Source organism: Rhinolophus sinicus, linkage group LG03 (assembly GCF_036562045.2).
Source record: "Rhinolophus sinicus isolate RSC01 linkage group LG03, ASM3656204v1, whole genome shotgun sequence".
NCBI classification, from domain to species: domain Eukaryota; kingdom Metazoa; phylum Chordata; class Mammalia; order Chiroptera; family Rhinolophidae; genus Rhinolophus; species Rhinolophus sinicus.
The window spans coordinates 36266607-36291189 of record NC_133753.1 but is presented as its reverse complement, the minus strand read 5'-3'; the positions used below and the strand labels follow the sequence as shown (position 1 = coordinate 36291189).

At 39.5% G+C, this 24583-nt stretch overlaps 1 protein-coding gene across 1 annotated transcript in view; it reads right to left on the bottom strand.

Moving 5' to 3' along the window:
* The window catches only part of ARMH4 (armadillo like helical domain containing 4), a 97112-nt gene that overhangs the window by 976 nt on the left and 71553 nt on the right, over window positions 1–24583 (bottom strand). Inside the window, exons 6-7 of the mRNA XM_019725799.2 lie at window positions 7263–7294; window positions 19–153 (exon numbers count right to left, since the gene is read on the bottom strand). Of these exons, the coding sequence (XP_019581358.2) occupies window positions 19–153; window positions 7263–7294 (167 nt within the window). The remainder of the gene's footprint in view (window positions 1–18; window positions 154–7262; window positions 7295–24583) is intronic.

The following is a 24583-nucleotide window of genomic DNA, read 5'->3' as shown; positions in this document are numbered from 1 at the left end:
CTGTTGTTGGTTCCATACCTTTCTTTTGTGCCTTTTGAAGCCATTTCTCCTTCGCCGGTTCATCACCTTAATGCTGTAGAGTGCTCCCAAGATGAACAAAGCTCCAGCTATCCCCACCCCCACAGGCACCAGCATCCCAGACATGTAGCCAGCCTGCAGAGAGAAGGAGACCCACATTAGGACGTGGAGCAGGCCGCTACCCCAGGTTCCTCATTTCTGCTGGATGGCAGCAGGTTTTCAGACACTGTGAATTCTCTGACCTGCTTTCTTATAAAATAAAATAGCATCTGGAGTAAAGTTACTTTTTCTGGGAGAAGGCGACAGAGAGAGAGGTATGAGTATTTGGGGATCTTTCCAATACTTAGAAGTATTCAAATAAATCAACCAGATCTAGTGGTACCTCCAGCTACTTGCTTATGCACATTTGTCAACATCAGGTTTGGGAGACAGAAATATAATTTGTATTAAAGATGGATGCAGTACGCTTCGGAGAATGCCAGGACTATTACAATGCCACAAATTGGAAATGTCAGCATGAGTTGAGCTGGTGGGAGGGCCGGGGGGAGGGGAGAGAAGTGCTCTCTGGAATACTGTGTTTCTTGGATGGCAACAGAAGAACCTTAACATTGGTGATCCACTCTCTCACAGTCTTAGCTGCATTGCCGTAAGAAAGGAAAGCAATGTGCTTCTAAGTGAATAAAAGGTGAGGGCTTCTGGAAGCAACAGGGAAGAAAAGGCCCTGCAAAGGAAAGAGGAAGGATGTTAGACGTTGGAATACAGGCAGAAAAGACAAGGACGAGGAAAAAGTGTGCACACAGAGTGGATGGATTAACTTATATGAGAGGAATCATCTGCCCAGTGGACGAGACCAAATTTGGGGGTTGGGAGGGAAACTCTGAGTGTCCCCAACCTCAAAGAAAGGAAATGGTAAAAAAAAAGGCATAAAGATCACTGCCAATAACACTGGTACCTCTAAAAAAGCCTGGAGGTATCAAACCCATGTGTGTCTCCAACATCCCTACAGTGTCACTATGGATACCTTGGTCCTCAGACAGCAGTGTGATCTCCACACATCCCTGGGCCTGGGTAAGCAGCTGAGGACCTACCCAAGTTTGGGATAAGGCCATCCAACTAAAGGTGCTATCTGCATCTTGCCCAATAAGACACCCAAGGGCTAGAGGAGAATGTACTAACGAAAGCTTTCATGGGGAAACACGACACTGGTTTGCCTTCCAAGAAAGCCCCTTCTAGAAATCAACCCAGGCTAAATTCATTAACAATTATAAATTTTAAAAGAAGATTTTTAGAGAGGCAAGAGGAAGAAGAGTCTAGAAGTAGAGTCCAAAGTATTAAGTACTTTAGATGGGCACTATTTTAGGGGGGAGGGGGAAAGCATGAGTCTTTTTATTTATTTGACTATTTCTAAAATCTCCAACGTAGCATAAACTATTTCTAGTGTCTTTCAGAATGAGCCAAAAACGGAGAGGGACAGAGAATAGAAGTTTTCTAAAAAGCGCTGAAATATGCAGTCTGTGTCACAGAAGGAACTGAAGGACGAGATAAGACCTTACAGAAGTGTACCCTTTTCTTGCACACAGGAAGCCAGTTTGCCAATTCTGCTTCCCAGACTTTAGTCAGGACAAAATATGGAAAATTTTTCCATGAATTTGAGAACGATAGCATTGTTCATTAGCATACTAAGTATTTTTTCCTAGAGAAACAAAGCCCAGTCTTTTTTTTTTTCAACAAATTACTATGCTTTGCAAAAACCCAAACTTTTTCTAAAGTTCTTCCAGATCTCTACAAGGCTTATAAAACTCGGTAAATTTCCCCTGTGGGGAAATATCAGACAATAGCAAAGTTTTGGTACTCTCACCAGAACTGTGAATATTTTTTTTAAAAAAATCACCATTCCTAGTGCATGGAAACATACATACATGTTGAAATATGACCAACTTTAAGCTCAGCCGACTGGACTTTACAGAGCTATACATTCAAAGGGTGATTTTGAGCTTTTGGGAGCTCAGTTTGATCAGCTTCTGTGAGGGTCTCCTCAGGCTGTGTAACGAACCCCACATCAATAACATTGACATTACAAAATGCATTACTCTTGCCATATTTCTTATTTACACATTTAGACTTCTTGTTTCTAGCTTTAAATCATGTAGACTTCAAAAAAATTCAGTTAATCTCTCTCTCTCTTCTCTCTTTTTTGTCCCTTCTTGCGTCATCTGCCTGTGCTTTGAAATTACAAGTAAACGACAAGATGGGAACAAAACAACCTATCCTCTTCCAATACAATTTAGCCATTCCTCTTTCAAAACTGACTAGTTGAAAATAAGCACTTTTAGAATTGTCCATGACTCCTTTCCTGCAGAAATGAAGATAAATAAGATGCATGTACATAGTTGATAAGTTATAAATTCTGTCTAGTGCCTTTTCTTTGTTCAAAATTATAGGATGTATATGCGCCTCTGCATGTAACACCCTGAGAAAGACACAGCTGTACTGTATACAGAGGGTGCCAAAAAAGTGTATACACATTTTAAGAGAGGAAAAAACTATATTAAAATTACGCTGTTGGTGACCATTTCGACCACCTCTTGTAATTGCAGAAGTCAAACGTGACTTGTATTCATCGTTTGTTATTGGTGTATATTGAGAATTACAATTTTAATACAGTTTTTTCCTTTCTTAAAATGTGTATGCATTTTTTTTGGCACCCTCTGTATATTTCAGCTGAAAATGCATAACTTGAATCTAATCATGAGGAACCATCCAATAAACCTAAAATGAAGGATATTCTATTTTTTTAAAAAGAACTACATTTTTTAAAAATGTCAGTGTCATGAAAAGAAAAAAGATGACTATAAAACTTCTTCAGAATAAAGGTAACTAAAGAATCATGACAACTAAATGTGTTACTTGACCCTAGATTAGATTTGGTACTAGAGGATATTTTGGGTCTGTTGAAAAAACTGAAATATGGATGCCAGCTTAACTAAAAGTACTGTATTGATGTTAAATGTACTCAAGTTGATAACTGTATTAAGTTTGCTAACAGAATATTCCTATTCATAGAAAATACACACTGAAGTATTTGGGATAAAAGCACCATGATGTATGAACATTTCTTCACATGGTTCAGAAAAAAAAGAGAATACCGCAAAATTATAAAGCAAATGGGGTAAAATGTTAAAAACAAGCATATCTGGGTAAAAAGTCTAAAGGTATTCTTCATATTATTCTTATTCTTGTATCTTTTCTGTAAATTTGAAATTATTTTCAAATAAACAGTTTAAATTTTTTTAAATAAATTGTAAGCCATAATAGTTGATATAGATGGTTTTTGTCTTTTGTTTGTTTTGTTTTACATTTATGAAAAAGGCATCCTTCCTTCTTAGAATAATGTATTTGAAACCTCTGTTTTCAAGAAAACTATAAGAAAACCAAATGATACACTGTACAGCCTAATGTCTGCTGAATTTAGACAATGTTCTTATGATTTCTCTGCAACAGTGGCTCTCAAACTTGAACATACACATTCAAGACTTATCAAGACCTTGTATCACCTTCAAGACTTATTAAAACACTGAGTTTCTGACTTGGCAGGTCTAGGGTGGGGCCCAAGGATTTGCATCTCTTACAAACTCCCAGGTGGTGCTGATGGTGCACATCCAGACCACACATGAGAGTCACTGTTATGAAGGGTAGTCTGGGTCATCCATTTTATGCACAATTTCATGAAGCTAGAAAAAAATAGAATGATCTTGATGTTATAACAACAGGGCTGGCCTTTATCATACAACTAATATTGTTATAAATCTTCAGTTTTGAGACATAATTTAGATGTTGAAAAATATATCAATAGGTAGCCAAGTTAAATAGATTTGCCTAAAAAGCATCACTCTCTTGGATATTTAACCAGGAAGAAAGTTAATGATGGAATGAGTACAGGGACAGTCCCTCAAAATACATTTGCCCCTTCTTCTAGAGCAATAGAACTTCTCATTTGGGCTGGGTACAGAATAACAATTACTTCTCCCTGCCTTCTGTGCAGCTGGATGTGACCATGTGATAAGTCTCACTAAGAAGATGATACGTTGGTGACATGTGCAACTTACAGGACATGCTCTTTAAGAGGGGAGCCAAACCTTTCCACACTTTCCCCGCTTTCAGAATGACAGAACATCTTTATCTTACCTTTTAAGAGGGGAGGGATGTCTTAGCCCCCCTTTTCCTCCTTCCTTCTGGCTATATGGACCCAGCTAAGTCGGAACTGCCATCCAGGACCATGAAGTGATCTTGGGAAAGATCACAAATGGTGGAGCATCAAATAGAAGGGGCCTGAGCCTACACAGTGTTGCTCCCCATTAACCCTTGACTGCTACTACCAGACTCATAAATGAGAGACAAACAAATTTCTGTCTTGGTTAAGCCATTACCATTAGGAGTTCATAGCTGGTCTGTCACTCATAGCTGGTCTTAATCCTAACTAATATAGAAAACTGAACATAACAACAAGAGAAATATTTCAGGACTTTTAGAACATCTCTTTGTAGAGCCTAACTAACAAGGAAACCAACATTGGGAACAATTAAATGATGCCAAACTGAGAAGTTTAGTCCTGGGTTGGTTGAAGAGTCAGTTAAATATGTAGTTTAGTTTTCAGTTCTAAGGAATTTGTGACTTTCATCAAGTGGCAATAGTTTTGCTCTCAAATCGTTTCTGAAGATAATGACTAACAAGAGTTTTATAGATGATAGCTAGCTATAGATGAAGAGAGAAAAGGAGGAAGGAAAGGAGGGAGGAGGAAGGGAGATATACATCTATACATATATATATATGTGTGTAAACACATATGAATGTACATATTGAGTTAGCATATAATATTTCACCCACAGAAGAGGGGTGATATGAGAAAGATTAGAGTGAGTCCCTCCAAAAAGAGTCAAAATCTGAAGACATAAGGCATTAAATAAGTCAACCACAGTGGGAATCTCAACTATTTTTCTTCCAACTTTTAAAAAATTAAGACATAGTTAAAAACAAAAAAATACTGCAGAAGAAGATGAAGAGAGGGCTGAAAAAAACTTCAAAATAATCTAGAAAACTAAAGGCCACACATAAAATTATTTTTCTTGGTGAAAAGTAGCAGGGGAAGGTGCCAGGCCTTTGAGACACGATAAGAAGGAAGTGTCCACAGGAATAGAAATAGAATAATAGTCTTTCTCTAAAGCTGCACAGATGTTTAAATGGAGTGGCAAAGCTATATATATACACAGGTAAGAAATTTTGCAATATCCAACTTCAAAACTGACTACCTGCCAAAAGTCTTTTCTTAAGTCTATTTTTTGCCCATTTTTATAACTCAGAAGATCATTTTTCATAGAAACAATGACATATGGATTCCTAAATTAAACTACCAAAGCCTGTTTACTTTTCATTGCACCATATTCTCCCCTGGAAAATAACAAGAAGGACTGCCAATGTAAATACATCCAGTTCTAAACTTTTAAGCTTTTCTTCCCCCAAATCTTGTTCAGTCCATCTGATCAGACCTCCCTTACATAACCTGGACCTTGTATTACAGATACCAAAATGGCCTCCACTAACCTCAAGAGACTTAAAAATTTTCAACATCCCTTCTAATGTGTATGAACACAAACAGGCTCATTCTCAAAAACTATCTTTGCTAAATATAGTTACTGAGAAGCAGAAAAATAATAGTGAGGAGAATTAATATAATTCTATAATTTTAATTACAATTACCATATTTAGCCGTGTATAATGCTCACCCATGTTTTTGTCCCAAATGTTCCGGGAAAAGAAATCCTTTGTTTTAATTTTTTAATTCAAATTTTTATTTGTTTACCTTTAGGTACTTGTTTTTTGTATTGTAAAGTAATTTTAGCATCTATTTTTTAACATATGGTACAAGAAATTTTATGTGCTGGTAACAAATTTACGGTATTTACACATCATAGAAGGCCAAGAATTCTTCGTCTTGCAAGTTCATCGTAAGCTCAACAAAACCAATTATAGTATTCCTGGGTATTATTTTGCATATGGATATCGTTATTGATTTCCAGTTACATTTTCAACTTATAAGCATAAAGAAAAGAATTAAAAACATTTATATAGATACGGAATTAGTACTACCCATGTATAATGTGCATCCCTATTTTTCCCTCACAAATTTGGGCAAAAAGGTGTGCATCATATATGGCAAAATACGGTAGATCTTTTATTCTTTAATATTGAGTTGTAGCAAAATAAATATTAATCATTCAAATATGGAGAAAATTGACCCCAAATAATAAAAAGAGATATAGAACACCATCAACAGAAGTATATTCTGAGACAGATGAATTAGATGTAACTCAATATCTAGCAGTTGAAAAGATTTTCATTTAACTAAATCCCCAGTTAAATCTGAGCTGGGTTATAATAATGGGATCTGACACAGACTACAGCAATAAATTCAGGACTCTGTCAATATTTTTATGAGTAATTCCAATTTAAAATTACAAAGTAATCAAAAATTAAAACTTGGAGAGTGTTGAAAATCAAAAGAAAATGAAAAATATAAACCTGGAAGGAACTTAATATTGTCAATCACTAAGTGGATGGTGGAATTAATGCAAGAGAGGAAAATAATTTTCTATAGTTGGCCATTCCAGGCAAGTCACCTCATTATCACTTGGTAAGTAGTGGCCCTGTGATAGACTACATAAAAGTGGGACTAAGGAGAATGCTCAGGTCTTCAGGTGTTTTGATCCCACACCCCTGATTCGCCCCACCCCCACTGTGGTTCAAGGATGCTCGTTCCATCTCAAACTTTTATTCTTCAGTCAAGTCCACCCTTGGGTCAGAAGAATCAATGCCTTCCAAAATCCAACGTATTTCTTCCTCATACAGGAAGATCAAGCTTAAAAGAGCCTTGCATTGGGACAAGAAATGCCCAAAAGAATGGGACTGCACTCCTGAAATTCCCTAGAAGGAACTCCATTTTGATAATATGAAGATATTATTCAGTTGAACATTCCAGATGTTGCCTTCAGAATGGATGGTACTCCCAAGAATAAGTGTTATACGAGAAGGAATCTAAAGGGAAGACTTTGTTTCTTGCTGGGCCCTGAATCTTTACATAGATGACCAGAATCAAAATAATGAGTTAAAGCTCCATTACTCTGAGAAACTTTTATTTGCCAAAACCATGCCCTCAAAGTAAATCTGAAGAAAGAAAATACTTCTCTTACCTTGTCTTTTAGTTTTTCCATCCAGCTTCTCACTAGGGAAAATAAGAGAATAAAATGTTAACAGCTATCTTTTCACTTACATTTTATTGTGTTAATTCGATAGCTTGCTCATATTTCACAGCATTAAGTTAATTTGATATAATGAAGTTTTCATTGTATGAAATACAGTAAAAGGGTCAAAAGTATTGACATAATGAGAGTAATAGTCTTGTTTTTAATTCTCATTTATTCTTACATATTCTCATTTAATTCTCATATATTCTTATTTGAAAAAATGCAACAGAGAACACAAACCTATTCCTCATATCATCGGTAGATGAACAGAGAATATTTTAGTTTGCTAAATGTATGTTTTATTATTATCGAATGCTTTCGGGGAAGGTCTGGGGAAGGAGAGAAGAAATCACCTTTAACATATCAAGTTCATTTCTTACTTCACATTTTCTCCTGAGCTGTACTCCTCATTGTCTTCAGTCAAGAGAGTGTCAAAATAAATTTTACCCAATGATCATTTTAAAATTTAAGGAATAGAAATTGATAAGAGAATGCAAGAGAAAGAAGAGAGAAAATTGGAAAGATTTTTAATAAAAATAAAGGTGATTCTTTATGAAGAGGAGAACTAACAAGTGCAATATTTTTTTTTTAATGGAGAAACAGTACACTGGGGATTAGAGACATCTTTAATGAAAATCTTTGGCGGGGACAGGGGGCATTATTCTGCCTGTCTCACTAGCTAAATTCCCCAATTTTCCCCACCCTTGAAGTGTGTTCTACATGGCGTCTCAGATAATCCCAAGCAGCAAGGAGCCCCGGCAATAATCCATTCATGAACACCTCCTTCAGGGGCTCTCCACCCATCCCTGTCTCACTTCCTCATTCCCTTGCCATGCTTCCTGGGGTCAATTCCCAAAAAAAACTCCTTGCACCCCAACCCAGAGTCTGGGATCTGCTTTTAGGGAAAACTCAAACTAAGACACTCGTCTAATTCTTCCACCACATAGGCAATGCACGAAATAAATAAAATTTGCAATACCAATTTTATTTATTTTGTACATTGAAACAAACTCTTAGAATGAGAAGTAAGGAGCAAGGAAGACAGACAAGCTGGCCAAATGCAAGGCAGATGCTATCTGCCTTTATCTAAGTTAATTCTAATTGAAAGACTTCAGGCTACCTGAATTTATAAAACATACCCTTTCTATATAGCATGGTGTAAAATGTACTTCATACCTAGTTCCACTTAGCTCACAGTCAATTTTGAAAAAGTTATACATACAGTCTCATATTGTCACCGTCATCTATATCGTTTAAAATAATATGGGAAACTTGATTTTTATCTTAATGAAAAGAGAAATGTATGTTCCTCTTAAATAAAAAGCAAGTCAGAACACAGCCCTTAGTTCAACGCATATGTAACTAAATATCAATTATAGTATTTATAGACAGAATATATCAATTCTATAGTGTCAAGAAATAAATGGAGACCAGCTCTTATTTTTCCTTTTCAGTTCACCATTGATGCCTCTTCTAGCCCAAGAAACAAAGCTTTTTTCCAACTTACAGAACACATATAAGAACAATAAAACTTACCAAGTTTTAAATATTGTCTGCATGTTTTTTAAAAGAACCTTGAGTTTTTCCAGCTACAGATTATTCGCTAATGATGCTAAATTTATCTGCTTTAAAATCACACCGAAACCCTATCTATAATCATTTGCTCTTCACATAATTACAGAACAGTACGATTCCAATGAATAGAATGGCCTACTTCTTTGCATAGGGCCAAGTGAGCAGTAATTGTGCATCTAAGAAGCAATTAATTTTGAAGGCTCTGCACTGATACTTACAGAGAACGGTACAAAAAGCCCAGATACCCTAATCTCTACTTTTAAGTAATATTAAAAATGTCTTTATCAAATATATGGTGATGGAAGGAGAACTGACTCTGGGTGGTGAACACACAATGGGATTTATAGATGATGTAATACAGAATTGTACACCTGAAATCTATGTAATTTTGCTAACAATTGTCACACCAATAAATTTAAAAAAAAAAATTAAAAAAAAAAAAATGTCTTTAGTTAACCGCAAGCTTAGGAATGATACTAGATACCTACTGGGTAGATGCAAAGAGAATGTCTTGTAATCTATGGCACATCTTGCCGGGGTCACTTATTATTGCTAACCATGCTGATAAACTATATATAAACTGTATGGTTACCAACAACCGCAACGAGAAGCCACTTAAGAACTTCAACCATATGGAAATACAGGGTGCATAAATGAAGAAGGGTGTGTTCCTTTCTCGTCCCAAAAAGGGAACCACGATACACAACATTGCTTACCAGGGGAGAAAACCCCTTGTCTATGCTCCTTCTCTACACCTGATGGCATGAAAAAAAGCAACAAAAAGTCCCTGCACGCTGCCTAAGACACCTTTGAAGGTTCTGCTGAGCACTGTGGTTTCTGGTCTATGGTTTACTCAGCAGCATCAAGTCCACGCACAGGGGCCTGAAATTCTTCCCAACTCACTCTTCCAGGTCTCTCTTCACATTTGCATGACCCAATCTTCAATCCGTTGGGGAAAAAAGAAAAGAGTTTGGTCTTCATACTTGATTTTTAATAGAACTTTGCAGTATCCTCAGGCTTCCTGTGCACAGACATGTTTGCTTGCTGGGTCCACTGAATCTAAATTTTGCCGTCTCCAGATATATGGGAGGTTTTCGCAACCGTGAAGTCCATCAGCCCTACCTGCAGGACGCCCGTGATCAGTTTTATGTAAAGTTAGAGGCCACGTCAGCTTCAAGACAAGGTCCTCATGCACTCTTCTTCTTTATATGAATTTCGGGGCTTCTGCTGATAAAAGCTATGGCTTGATCGTAGGGTGAGGCAAAGAGAAGACTGGCTGCTGAGCAGGTAATTCTGAAGTCTCGTGTTGGCTGGTGACCCTTGTCTAACATGATTCTATTGAATCGACAGGAAGCTCCTCCCTCCCCAGGGCCATGGCTCAGCCAACAGATGAGATCAGTCAGAAGTGAAGAACTGAGTGAGTCCTACAGTGGTTTCCAAGGCAGCTTCAGGGTTTGCTTCCAAAAGTTCCATGTGCCAGTTCATAATGTGTCACTCCTCACAATAAGGGGCAAATAGCAAGCTGCACTCTTCAGAGAAATTCAGGCACAGCTTTGGTTAGCAGCACATGAACACCGCAGCACATACTCAAAGCCAGAGCTTTTCTGCCATCTAAATGGATTACATGAAAAGCCCATTTCCCTGAGCTCTTGATCCTGTACAGGAAAGAAAACCTAAAGAGCTCCCCAGATCACTAAAGGACAGCAGGGGAACAACCTCAGTCTCCACCTTCTCCCCTTTTACGTCCCTGAAGCAACTTTGCAGCTGTTCGATGATACAGGAAACTTTTTATTGAGGTCGTGGAGCCAATCTCAATGTCCTTATTCTTTAATCATTTCAAACCTACTTCTATTTTGCCAGGTTCGTGAAATGCTAACCCTCCTGTGTGTTATGTTTCCTTACTTCCCTTCGGGCTGGAATATTTCCACGTGTGATCTGTCCTTTTTCACGTGCACTGAGTTTTCTGTGGAGGTGGTTCTACCCTAGGAATCCTGTACACTGTGCTTTGCAGAAGTGTCATGGCAGATGAGCAGGGTCTCGTTTGCTTGTGCTGAGAACACCAGGGGTTGCACCACCTGGAACAGGGCTGTACATTAATTTCTGAATTGTGGGCTCTTTTTAATGAAGGCAGGCCTGGGGCTTCAGTGTCTTTTTTTCTCCCCCACTGAGAGCCCCAAGAAGAGAGACATTCCCTGGCTGTTTCCCTGGCTTGTGTGTGTGTGTGTGTGTGTGTGTGTGTGTGTGTGTGTGTGTATGGGGGAGGGTATTCCTTAGATCCCCTTTCACAGAGGAGGCAACTTTTCCAGGATGCCTTCTGCAGGGGTTTTGGTTCCTCTTTTCTGCCCTACACCAGCCCAAGGCCATGTCTCTTGACCCCACGTTGGTGTTAAACTCCGCCCCGCACCCCGGCATCTACATGTGGTCTAGGTTCCCCTAGGAGGCTGCTGCTTGGGCCTCAAGTTGCTGCCTCTGGAAACAATGGCTTTCCTTTCAAGCTCAGTTGAATATTACAAAATTTTGCTTAAATTTATGCAGAATGTCTCTGTTTGTAATAGGAGGGGGAAATCCATACTCAGTCCACCATGCCGCTGGAACTGCAAGTGCAGTTCCAACTAGGTGTTTTGTTTTTTATTGAAGTAAAATTCACATGACCTAAAACGGACCATTTTAAATGGTACAGGTCAGTGACATTTAGCACATTCACCATGTTTTAGAACCACCACCTCTATCTCATTCAAAAATGTTGTTGATCACCCCAAAAGGAAACTACATGCATACCCATTAAGCAGTCACTCTCCACTGTCCGTTCCCCAGCCCCTGGCAACCACTACTCTGCTTTCCATATCTATAGACTTACCTGTTCTGGATATTTCATATAAATAGAAGCATACAGTATGTGACCTTTTGTGTCTGGCTTCTTTCACTTAACACAATGTTTCAGAGGTTCATCCATATTATAGTATGTATACAATGGCCAAGAAGCACATGAAAAGATGCTGAAACATCATTAGTCAATTGGGAAATGTAAATCAAAACCACAGTGAGACACCATTTCACACCTACTAGGAAGGCCATCATGAAAAAACAAAACAAAACAAAAAACAGAGAATAACAAGTTCTGGCAAGGATGTGGAGAAATTGGAACCCTCATACATTGCTGGTAGAAATGTAAAATGTGTAGCCACTGTGTAAAACAATTTGGCAATTCCTCAAAAAAATTAAACATAAAATTACCATTTGACCCCACAATTCTCCTCTTAGGTATGTACACAAAAGAACTGAAAACAGGTTCTCAAACAAATATTTGTCCACTACTGTTCATAACAGCACTATTCACAACAGCCCAAAGATGGAAACAATCCAAATGCCCAACAACTGATGAATGGATAAACAAAATGTGGTAATACATACAATGGAATATTACTCAGCCATAAAAAAGAACTAAGTACTGGTACTTGCTACAACATAGATGAACCTTGAAAACATTATGCTAAGTGAAAGAAGATGGACACGCTAAGTGATAGAAGATGGGGTATTATTATGTGAGCCCTTCTGGAAGCTGAGTGGGTACCACAGAGAAGAAAAAGGGTTGAATTCATATTCCACCCATACATACTCAGCTCATTGTGCCTCAGAACCCACGTGATACCTGCTGCACTCCCTACAGGGCAAACACCCAAGTCCACCTGCCTAGGTGACTAAGAAAACAGAAGTCTCCTCATATTAAAACATACTATATATAAAATTTTGCACTTAGATTATTTCTCCGGAGTAATAAAATGTATAAAGTCCATGCTAGGCAAGAAACAGAGGACCCAGAAGCAAAGTCTTACTTAGGTTTCGTATTTGATGTATTTTCATTCAAGTAGAATAATCCAACATTTTTTGACTATCTTATAAGTACCAAGTACTGTGTCAGAAAATATCTATAATGCCTTGTATATTTATGAATTAAAATGAAGACTGCAGTTCTGCTTAAAAGAGAGGAAGAGAAATTAAATTGTATTTTTCCAGAGAACATAATTAAACCCCAAAGCTCTGAGCATCGATTAGACACTAGAAATAAAATCTGATTATCTCAGACTCATTTCTATGCACTTTTATGAGCTGCCTAACTGTGCATGGCCCTGAATTAGCCATCAGCCAAAATGGATTTGTTTTTACCTAGTAACAAACAAACCTTGAAAACCCATTTATGAGTTACTTATGAAGAAGCAGGCAGAAAGCTTTCATTTAATTGCAATATATCCATTTACATTTTTAATGATAAGTTTATTTTCTTCTTAATGTAGAACTCTAAAGGCCATCATCGCTAAGTAACAAATGTACACTAAGAGATCCTAACCAAACAGCATCCACTTTCTCCATGGTCCAACATTACGGAGAAACACTGTTCCAAGATTTGTGTGAGGTTTTATGTTCACACAGAGGCATCTGCAAATAGACTTCAGAGAGGACTATAGCTACTATGAATATCTTAACTCTAAGAAATATGCTTTCAAAATTATAATGCAGTTGACGATAGACAAACAAATTGAAAGTCAAAATGCAGTCATTCACACAGAGCCAAAAAGAAGCCAAACAAGAGGGGTGGCCCGTCAGCTCAGTTGGTTGGAGCGCGGTGCTCTTGACAACAGGTTGCCGGTTTGATCCCCGCATGGGCCACTGTGAGCTGCGCCCTCCACAACTAGATTGAAACAACTGCTTGTCTTGGAGCTGATGGGTCCTGAAAATATACACTTAAATAAATAAAAGTTTTAAAAAGAAAAGAAGTCAAACAGGAATAACTTGAATAGTCTTCCTTGATACTGTCTTCTCCTACCATATACTTCAGAGGAGGCTGCCATCATTTTTCATTTTAGTACCACAAGAGTCTCCCTTGTTTCTTTACAAGCTGCATATTTGAAAGGCAATCTAATCACATCACTCCCTGCTGAAAACCCCTTCAAAGCTTTCTATTGCCTTGGGGGAAAAGTCTGAACTTCTTCACATGGCTTATAAGATCTGCATGATTTCAGTTTGTGCAGCAAGCTAAGTGTGCCTCGCCTCCAAATCTTCACACTTATTCTAGACTCTGTCTCCCACCTCCTCTTCTCCCAACTCACTCCTAGTCACACTCTAGGGTACTTCTCAGGGAGGTCTGTTCTGGGCCCGACACTAATAAGCTCCCTCTCCTGGGGCACCCAGAGCGTCCCGTTGTTCTCATATTGTTAACATGACATGTCACATAGTAGCATAATCATAATTGTTCTTGTTTAATGACGGCCTTTCCTGTAAGCCAATTAAACTCTCGGAGGTAGGAACCGTGTCTTTCTTGCTCATTGCTGCAGCTCCAGCAACACACAGACCCTGGCACATGGGGGACCCTCTCTGTTGCATTAATGAGTCATCTTCCATGATAATATAGTCTTGTGCAGACGGGGGTTTTTGTTCTCATGCATTTGGACCCAGGTAAAAGACAACCAAGCTACTATATTTAATATAGTCCTAACAAATACTACCTATAGGAGGGGTCCTTAGCTTCTTTGTGCAATGACATCTCTAATGAAAACTATGGACCCCTTCTTGGAATAATGTTTACAAAAATGCATAAAATAAAAGATATACAACTCTAAAGAAACAATTCTTTTTAAATGCCATTATCAAGTTATTTTTTAAACTTGTGATATGACAGTAAATAAGCCTTTTCACTCTCTCACTAAATAAGAAGATCTAGTGGTAGTTCTAATAATTACCATAACTTCAAAGTACCGATGAGCTTAAGTGACATACTGAGATATCTGTGACAACTACAATGTGATATAAAACTATGCGTATATTTTTATTGGTGAGAAAGACACGCTTACTGCTCTTACTGCTATGGGTATTGGCTACACACATAATTAGATAAAACACCAAAAGTTGGGGCCGGCCCGATGGCTCAGGCAGTTAGTGTTCCATGCTCCTAACTCTGAAGGCTGGTGGTTCGATTCCCACATGGGCCAGTGGGCTCTCACCACAAGGTTGCCAGTTCAATTCCTCAAGTCCCGCAAGGGATGGTGGGCAGTGCCCCCTGCAACTAAGATTGAACACGGCACCTTGAGCTGAGCTGCCGCTGAGCTCCTGAATGGCTCAGTTGGTTGGAGTGCGTCCTCTCAACCACAAGGTTGCTGGTTCGACTCCTGCAAGGGATGGTGGGCTGTGCCCCCTGCAACTAGCAACGGCAACTGGAGCTGAGCTGCACCCTCCACAACTAAGACTGAAAAGACAACAACGACTTGGAAAAAAGGCGTGGAAGTACACACTGTTCCCCAATAAAAGTCCTGTTCCCCTGCCCCAATTAAAAAAAAAAGAAAAAGAAAAACACTAAAAGTCATTTGGAAGTTAGTGAAAATAAGGAAAATATTACAAATAGGATGCTTGCAGATATAAGTTAAATTAAAAGGAGGTCACACTGGAGTAAGATGGGCCTTTAATCCAGTATGACTGGTGTCCTTATAAGAAGAGGAGAGAAGCAGAGAGAGAGAAAAACGCCATGTGAAAACACAGACACATGTAATGATGGTGACAGAGACTGAAATGATGCAACTACAAGTCAAGGATTCCCCATAATGCCAGATGCTAAGAAAGAAGCATCAGACTCTCCCTGAGAGCCTCAAGAAGGAACCAACCCTGCCGGCACCTGGATTTTGACTTCTGGCCGCCAGAACTGTGAGGGTGCACATTTCTCTTGTTTCAAGACCCAGTTGATGGTACTTTATTATGGCTGCTCAAGGAAACTGATACAATAAGCATAGTGCTCCCTACAGCAGACCTCCCTGTCCAGACTTCCTGCCTTTGTTACCATAAAGTTACTGATGTGTGAATCTGACAGTAATGTACTGGGTTTCGCGGGGCTTGATTGCATGCCAGAGATGGACCAAAGCTTTTGGAACCTGGATCCCTGTGAGCAAACATCAGCCTGCCGCTGCTCCCTAAGGACCTGACCCACCTATGTGATCCTTGGGAACAATTTGCATACTGAGATGATCTAGTTCAATTCTGGCCTCAGTATATTACACTTAACTTGTACTTTTATTCCAAGAACACTTAATGAAAATTGCCTCATTAATTCTCATGACTCCCTTGTGCAGTAAGAAAGGGACAAGTACCACTGTCTCAATATTGAAGATAAAGACACTGAATTGGAAGATCCCAGGACTCTGAAGAACACTGAGTGGTCATCAGCTCCAAAGAGGCCCCAACCTGTTGCTTAGAAGGATCACTTAAGCAACTCAGCAAAAATACAGAGTCACAGGCTCAGCTCAGCAGCTCCAGAACACAGCCCAGGGCTATGTATTTCTCACAAGGAACTTGTTTCTTATAACCCGACTAGCACAATCTGTGAACTGGCATTTCAGAACCACAGAATGGTCTAGTCGTTCTCAAGTTTGAGAAGGATTTTGACATTTTGGTCAACAACAGACACATATATGACAATGGTCCCTTAAGATTATAATGGAGCTGAAAAATTCCTATTGCCTAAGGACATCATAGCCGTCACTAATAGAGAGGAATGTTCATGGTGCATTATCTGCTTACAAGCAAAATCTATGGCAAAAAAAAGAGAAAGAAACCACCATGGACATAATTCTGAAAAGAGCGACATCTCCTCAAGAAGAGCCTCAGGCAGGTCCTTCAGGAGGAATTCCAGAAGAAGGCGTTGTTATCATAGGAGGTGACAGCTCCATGGTGTTACTGCCCCTGAAGACCCAGTGGGACAAGCCGTGGAGGAGGAAGACAGTTATATTGATGACCCTGACTGTGTCGGCCGAGGCTAATGCGTGTGTTTGTGTCTTCACTTTTAGCAAAAAGTTGAAAAAGTAAAAAAATAAACAGTTTTTAAAATAGAAAAAAGCTTATAGAATAAGGGTATAAAGAAAGAAAATATTTTTGTACAGCTGTACAATGTGTTTTTGTTTTAAACTGTGTTATTATAAAAGAGTTGAAATGCTAAAACAATTTAAAAGTTTATAAGGTAAACAGGAAACAGAAAGCAAAGGTTGATTTCTTATTGAAGAAAAATTTTTATAAATTCAGTGTACAGTGTTTATAAAGTCTACATTAGTGGACAGTATGTCCCAGGCCTTCACACTCACTCACCACTCACCACTCACTGACTTACCCAGAGCAACTTCCAGGCCTGCAAGCTCCAGTCATGGTAAGTGCCCTATACAAGGGTACCATTTTTTATCTTCTATACTATATTTTTACTGTACCTTTTCTATATCTAAATGTGTTGACATATACAAATACGTTCCACTGTGTTATTATTTCCTACAGTACTCAGTCCAGTCACAATGCTCGTAGCCTAGGAGTAATGACTACACCATACAGCCTAGTATGTAGCAGGCGGGACCAGCCAGGTTTGTGTAAATGCACTCTGTGCTGTTCGCAAAACGATGCAATCGCCTAATGATGCATTTCTCAGAACGTATCCCCGTCATTAAGTGACACATGACTGTATATGAACAGACTGCTTTTATAAGGTAAAAATTCTCATGATTTTCTAGTGCTAGTAAATTATTTTTTGTTCTGTTACTTAACAAACACAACCCTAAACCTAGATAAAAACCCCTAATTCTGATAGCTCTTTTATATGACAATAAAACCAAAACTAATTCAAATAGTAAATAGAATCTCAATAAAATCCAAATTGACACAACCACTCGCTGTACGGCTGCTGTGCTGACTGCTACAGAGCTGGTCCCTGACAGCATGGCAGGCTCAGTCTGCAAGGGCTCCCGGAAACACCACTCTCACTGCTCTTCTCTCCAAGAACCACAGCCAAGCCTGCCTTCCTGCAGCCTGTTTCAATGTTATGGCCTTTACTGCTTGAGAACGTGATCGTCGACATAACGCAAACTCAGGCTTTCCAATCACGTGGCGTGCTCTGCTCTAAGCTGGCATCCAAATAACCTAAAATACACTTCTCCTGTCCTTAAAAGTTCTCACAGTAAACTTGTGGACCTCCCTTGGTAGACGTTGATCTAATCCATCTTCTTTTTTGCAGAGTCATAATTCAATGAATGTGGGTTTCAATTTCTTAATAATAGTTAACACTATACTGTACTTACTATATAGCAAACACACTGTTCTCAGCCCATTACATGGACTAACTTGTTTAGTCCTCATGTAAGATAGGTACAACCATTAGCTCCATTAAGCAGATGAAAGAATTGAGCAACAGTAATTGCCCAGGATCATACAACTCCTAAGTGGCAGACCTGAGATTTGAACTCAGGGAGTCTGGCACCACTAACTCCAAATACTTTTCAAGCGAGGTATTCACATTCCAAGATTAATGATACAGTCTGACTTCTCTCTGCTCCCAGCAAGGAGGATCCTGAGGCAATGGATCCAGGCTGGCATGAGTTATAGTAATTAGGAGCTTGGATGAGGGGTGAAAGGTTGCACTACACAGAGATAGGAAAAAAAGGGCCTTAGGAACTCACCAGTCAAAAAGTCAGGCAAAACACCCAAATCAGCATCCATACAGAAAAGCTATGTAAAGTGGAAAAATCTGGGTAGATATCAATAGGACAGAAACCAAGGAAACCAGATGAGTGAGCAGGTCTGAAGCAGAGTGAGGCAGAGCTCAGAAATATTCTCTCAGCGGAAAAAGAAAATGTCTGCAGCCTCAGGTGATGGGGGAAGCTGTTAAAGTTGCCAATTTAGCTCCAGTAGAATCCTGCAAAAAGGAACTCCAGTCAGCTGAGTATGAACCTACACATGTTACGTCACAAGAGAGGTAAAGGTGACACCAGCATCTCTGGAGAGTTGAAATCACAAAAACTCACAACAGGAAAAACCCAAAGCTCCATCCTCAGAGACAATTACATCTTTTGTCTTGTCATCTGAACTTTGCTCAGTAATACTTTCTTCTCACATTCTAAAAATATAAAGACAGCAAGTTATGAGGTCGGACAATTGTTTGTGAACTCATCCTAAAAAAAGTGCTACATACCTCATTGCTGAATATCACTATGGTCACCTTCAAAGTACTCCCCTTGGGAAGCTATGCACCGATGCCAGCACCTAGTCCACCCTTCAAAGCAATTTTAGAACTCCTTTTTCTGGAACGGCCATCAGAGCTGTCACCATATTACCCTTGGTGTCCTGAATGTCATCAATATGTCTTCCTTTCAATATTTCCTTTATCTTCAGGTAAAGAAATAAGTCATTGGGGGCCAGGTCAGGTGAGTAGGGAGGTTGTTCCAATACAGTTATTTGTTTACTGGCTAAAAACTCCCTCACAGACAGTGCCGTGTGAGCTGGTGCATTGTTGTGATGCAAGAGCCATGAATTGTTGGTGAAAAGTTCAGGTCGTCTAACTTGTTCAGTGCAGCCTTTTCAGCACTTCCAAATAGGAAACTTGGCTAACTATTTGTCCAGTTGGTACAAATTTGTAATGAATAATCCCTCTGATATCAAAAAAAGGGTTAGCAACATCGTTGCAACAAGTTTGCAGACTTAATTGTCTGACCTCATACAGCAAGTTGTCATGGACCCAGTCACAGAAGGAGCAAGAAGATTAAGTGGTTCTGCTTCTTCAATAATCACAAGCTTTTCCAAAAGCTTCTCTGGACATAATTCATAGGAGGCTACCGAAAAGGAAAACTGGGTTTGTGCAATGATGATAAAAGATAGCCTTGTCATACTGACCAATGTGGCTTTCTCCTGCCCTTCAAATTAGCCGAACATTCACCTTTGCCATCAGCGCTTTATGCCTCTCTGCTTCTGGAGAGATCTCGGCACTTTTTCTAATAGAAGGGCAATTTTTTGAAGGGAAGAACAACAACAAAATCACAAGGAAAATATTGTAAATGAGAAGAATGGGGGGGGTGAGAGTACAAGAGAAGAAACATGAGACTTGTGATGTAGGAAAGCTAGAGCAGGGGGAGCAGAGGAAAAGAATCTTTTTAAGTGACTGACATTGAGTAAGAAGAAAGTAATTGGGCTTCGTGCCCATAATTCAATGTTTGGAAATGCTTTGTGCCCATAATGAAAACTTTCACTTCAGAAATAAGAAAATCAACCCACTGGACTTTTAATCAAAATAGCACTAAGCCCCACTGATGGGAGAGAAAAAAACTTCAGCAAAATCAAAGAAAACTGTGCCATGGAGGACAGATGACCTTCCAGTGACGCAAGATATACTTGTTTCTGAACTATAAAAAATTGTCATCATCATAGATATGCACATTTTTTTCAAAGAGCCTCTCTCCCCATCTATGTCAGCACTAAATTTTATATATAATTGTTTTGGCACCAAAGATAGCATCAATTTTAGGTTACTAAGTAGAAGCAAAGACGTAGATGCAGAAGAACCGAATGTTTTGAACCTGATAAGCCTACATAGATTCTCTGTGCTGACTCACCTGAACAATTTATAAAGCTTCTTGACATGTCGCTTGCTGGAATTTAAATACAGACCCAGCAACTTTCTAGGAGCTTACATCTCACAGGGAAGACTTCATGAGAATTAATATAAGACAAGTAATTAAGTCCCCATGACGGGGAAGATGGCTGTCACAAATAATGAATAAAGGCATTAATCAAAGAATATGTTTACTACTATGAACATTCCGGGAGAAACTCGCTTCCCTCTGAGGATTTTCAAAGTTAATAACAGTGACATGAGGGTACCACATCGTAAGCTCACCCTTCTAGCAGCCCAGGCACGTCCTCTATGACTCAGGGAAAGAGCAACACTTATTTTGTTAAGTCTCAGCTATTGAGTCCTGATCCTGAATCCTAGTTGGTTCCCTGATGATGCAATGTTCCTGTGGCTTAGACAGTGAATAATTCTTCTACCCAGAAGCATCTTTGGTAAAGGCATTTGTATCCATCGAGGTTCTCACGTAGAGAATCAAAACAACTGACTCACACCTGGATTCTGCAGTATCTGTCAACAGTGTACATCTCAGGTTTAACAGCTTGACCTTCACCTTTTAACTGCTGGCTCCAAGTGGAACATTTTCCCAGCTGGCTTTCACCTCTGTGCTTTGATTTTCCAACCGGCAAGGCAAATTCCTTGAGGACAACACTGTCTAACCCTGCAGATGCAATAATGTGGAAGGGGAGGAGACAAACAGACCCTTCTCCAAGGTCTGCAGAGTCTGGACTAGAGCTCTTGGCAGCTTTACTCACATCCAGTTCAGAGCAAGCAAGTCCAAGAGGGACCACATTCCTTCGCTCATTATTATATTGGCTAACATTTACTGGATGCTTACTGGACACCAGCTCTGTGCTAAGAGGTATTTTGCAAACATCTCATGCAGTTCTCAAAACAACTCTACTGCCATCCTATTTTACAAATGAGGAAGCTGGAGAGTGCAAGGTTCACATTTGAGTTGATAAAGTTTCCCAGGGTCCTTTTCCAGGCCATCATCCTTTTCCCTCTAAACTTGCTCCCTAGGCATTATCATCTACTCCCATGGCATCAGTTACCATCCAATGCTGATGACAGCACAATTATTAGCTCCAATTCTGCGTCTTCTCTAAGCTTTAAACATAGCTCTCCTTCAAGTGTCTCTCATGTACCCCAAACTTAATTCATGGTCTCTCTTCCTCCTCTCCCCCACATTACCCCTAACTCAGGTCTTACTCTGGTCTTCCCCATCTTAGTAATGACACCACTACCCACTCAAATGCATCAGCCAGAAACCTATGAGTCACCTTTAACACTTCCCATCCCTCCCTCCCAAGATCCAATCACAACCAAGACCTTTTGATTCTACCTCTTAAATTTCTCTTGAATCTATGCACTTTTCTCTACGTCCCAGTAAAAGTCACCTGTCCTCTTACCCAGTCTATTGTGACAAGCCCCTCAACTGGCTTCCTTGCATCTCCATTTCTACTCTTTATATAGCATTCCTTACAAGACATCTAGCAGCCAAAGAGATGCCTTTAAAATTCAAATAGCACAGTAAAACCCTTCTAAGACATCCCACTGCTCACAGCATAAAATCCTAAATGCTTAACCTGGTCATCGAGGTCTTTCAAGGTTTGGTCTCTGTCTGGTTCACTAGCCTCGATGTGTTCCCTCTTCGCTCCAGGCACACTGGCCTTCCTGTGAGTCCTTCAAAACTTCGCCAGCCTTCACAAAGCTATTCTCTTTGCCTGAAATGCTCCGTTCTCAGCCCTCACTCTCCTTTGCCTACATACTTGCGTCCACCAACACATTCCCTAGGGTAGCCTTCTCTGACCCCTCTCAGCTCAGCACTGCTGCCATAAGATCTCTGGCCACGTATTCTTCCCCTTTATGGAACTAATCATACTTATAATTCAAAGACTGGTGATTGCTTGATTAATGTCTGTCCCCTTCCCACAGCAAAATGTAGGTGTCATGAGAGCAGTCACTGTGTCTGGGAACGTGCTGTATTGTTTCTAGCACTGCAAGATTCTCAACCAAGTTTTCATACGTTTGGCTAGTAAAGAATGTTTACATGTATGACGTGTCACACAAGTCACATCACCTTCCTGTGATGACAGTCATGCATGTGTCTTTATGCAATGTGTTTCACTTTTCTACACCACACGGTATTTACAAATAGCTGATCTTTTGCTAGATCGTAAGCTCTAGAGAGCCAGAAAGATTGAGCTTCTTGGGGTCGTGACGTTGAGAAACTAATATTGAGACTTCGTGCCCTTATTACCTCCCAAAGAGTGTTTATTCTACTATCCCCATTTTGCAGGAAAGGAAACTCAGACACAAAAAAGCCAAAATACCTCATATGAGGTCTCTCAGGAAGTGGTGGGGCCAACGGTCAAACCCTGATCTGTCGACCCAGGGCTCATGGTCTGGTCCAGAACGTGAGTAATGACAAAGCCAAGCTGTGACTCCACCTGCGAAGTGGAGGATGGAGCTAAGCAAGCTGGGTGTGAACGATCACATAAACCGTTCACTCCTCATCGGGAGACTGGTGGCATGTAGATCTTACAGCATCATCACAGACACTTCCTACTTCTCTCAGTTTCTATGTTGGCCAATCGAGTGATGAGAAAGCCTGTGAAACCATATTGAAATATGCAATAAAGAGTTAGCTACCTACCCAGTTAAACCTGTATGGCTTCCTGACCACATAACATCCAAAGATATTTTTCTTTTTCCTAAACCAATTATGTGTGAATGTCTCTTGTTAGTAAAACAACCAAGACCTGTAGTATTACATAGAATTTGTGTGTGAAATTTTGAGCTCAAAATACTACATTGAAAATTTAGATTAAAATCTAATTTTTCATGTGTCACCATGTAAGTCTTTTGATTTCATTTGGGTTTGGCCCACGGCAACCAAACACACCCATAATTTCCCACCTGTCCTGAGTCAGACCATGGAGGCACCTCCTCCCTTGGATCTGGGTTTCAAGAAAAGCACAGACTATGCTGCCACTGCTCAATGGAAAAAGCAATGCAATCCTGTATGACATCAATCTAAATAGCTGCTGGGGCTTCCTGGAGACCTGAGGACAGCTCAAGCCAGGTGCTAATACATACATCAACAGTTTTCACTATAGAGAAAAATATAACACTAAGAAAAAATATCTCCAGTTTGATCCTCCATAGGGCTACATTCCCTCTCATATATTAATTCTGGTAGAGAAAGCAACCAAATATGTCCCAGGTTAAACATATATATATATCTTTTACATATTAGTTGAAACAAAACAAGCATTCAGTGAAATTTTTCAATTAGTGATTTACCAAATAATTTTAAAGGCTTGTGAAGTACATGAAAATGTGCTAAATTCAAAGGATAACAAGAGGAGAAACAAATGGGGCTCTTTCTTGGATTTCAGGATCTTTCAGTGTTAAAGGGATCACACAGGTAAATAACTTTAATACAAGGCAACATAATTACCTCCTATTTAATTAACAAGTAGCAGAGCATCTTTCAAGTGCCATGTTAATAGGAAGTCTTCCTGGCATCCTGACTCAAAGTGTGGTCCCCAAACCAGCAGCATCAGAACATCAGGAGTTTGCTAGAAATGCACCGTCTTAGGCACCACCGGACACTTACTGAATCAGGATGTGCATTTTAATCAGCTCCCCAGATGACTGAAATGCTCGGTAAAGTTTGGAGAAGCACTGCTTTACAGTTTGGGCACTCAGCCACTGCCCACCAGTAACAAAGGTGAGGAAGCTGACTTCTAAACAGGGACTCAGATATTTATAGAATAAACGCTTAATACACTGTTTTTAAAGTGAATCTCTGAGGGATGTATTTTAAAAATTAAATGTACAAAACGTGATTCAAAAGCTCAGGAAAGTACATGGCCCTGAATTTTAATATCCTGTGATACACAGACCCTTTGCTGAAATGCTAAAGGGTTTAAAAAGATAGCTCTATTCATAGGAGTGGGAATACTTTCTTTTAAAGCTCAATGTATATTAAGTTGACCTTGCAGAAGCCACTTGAGGAGATAAAAATTTTTATCCAGAAGTTCAACTTGATGATAAAAAAAACTTTTAGAGGGAATGTCACTAACGGGAACTCAAATGGGATTCCTCCCAACTTAAGAGCTGCTGAGTCACAGAATCATAAAATGTGGGCATAGATGAGACCTTAGAGGTTACGTTCAGCTCTGCTTCACTCCCAAAGAAAATCCTTCTGCAGTACTGCGTATCTATAGTCTCTTTTCCCAGCGAGCTCCAAATGATTCACATTTAT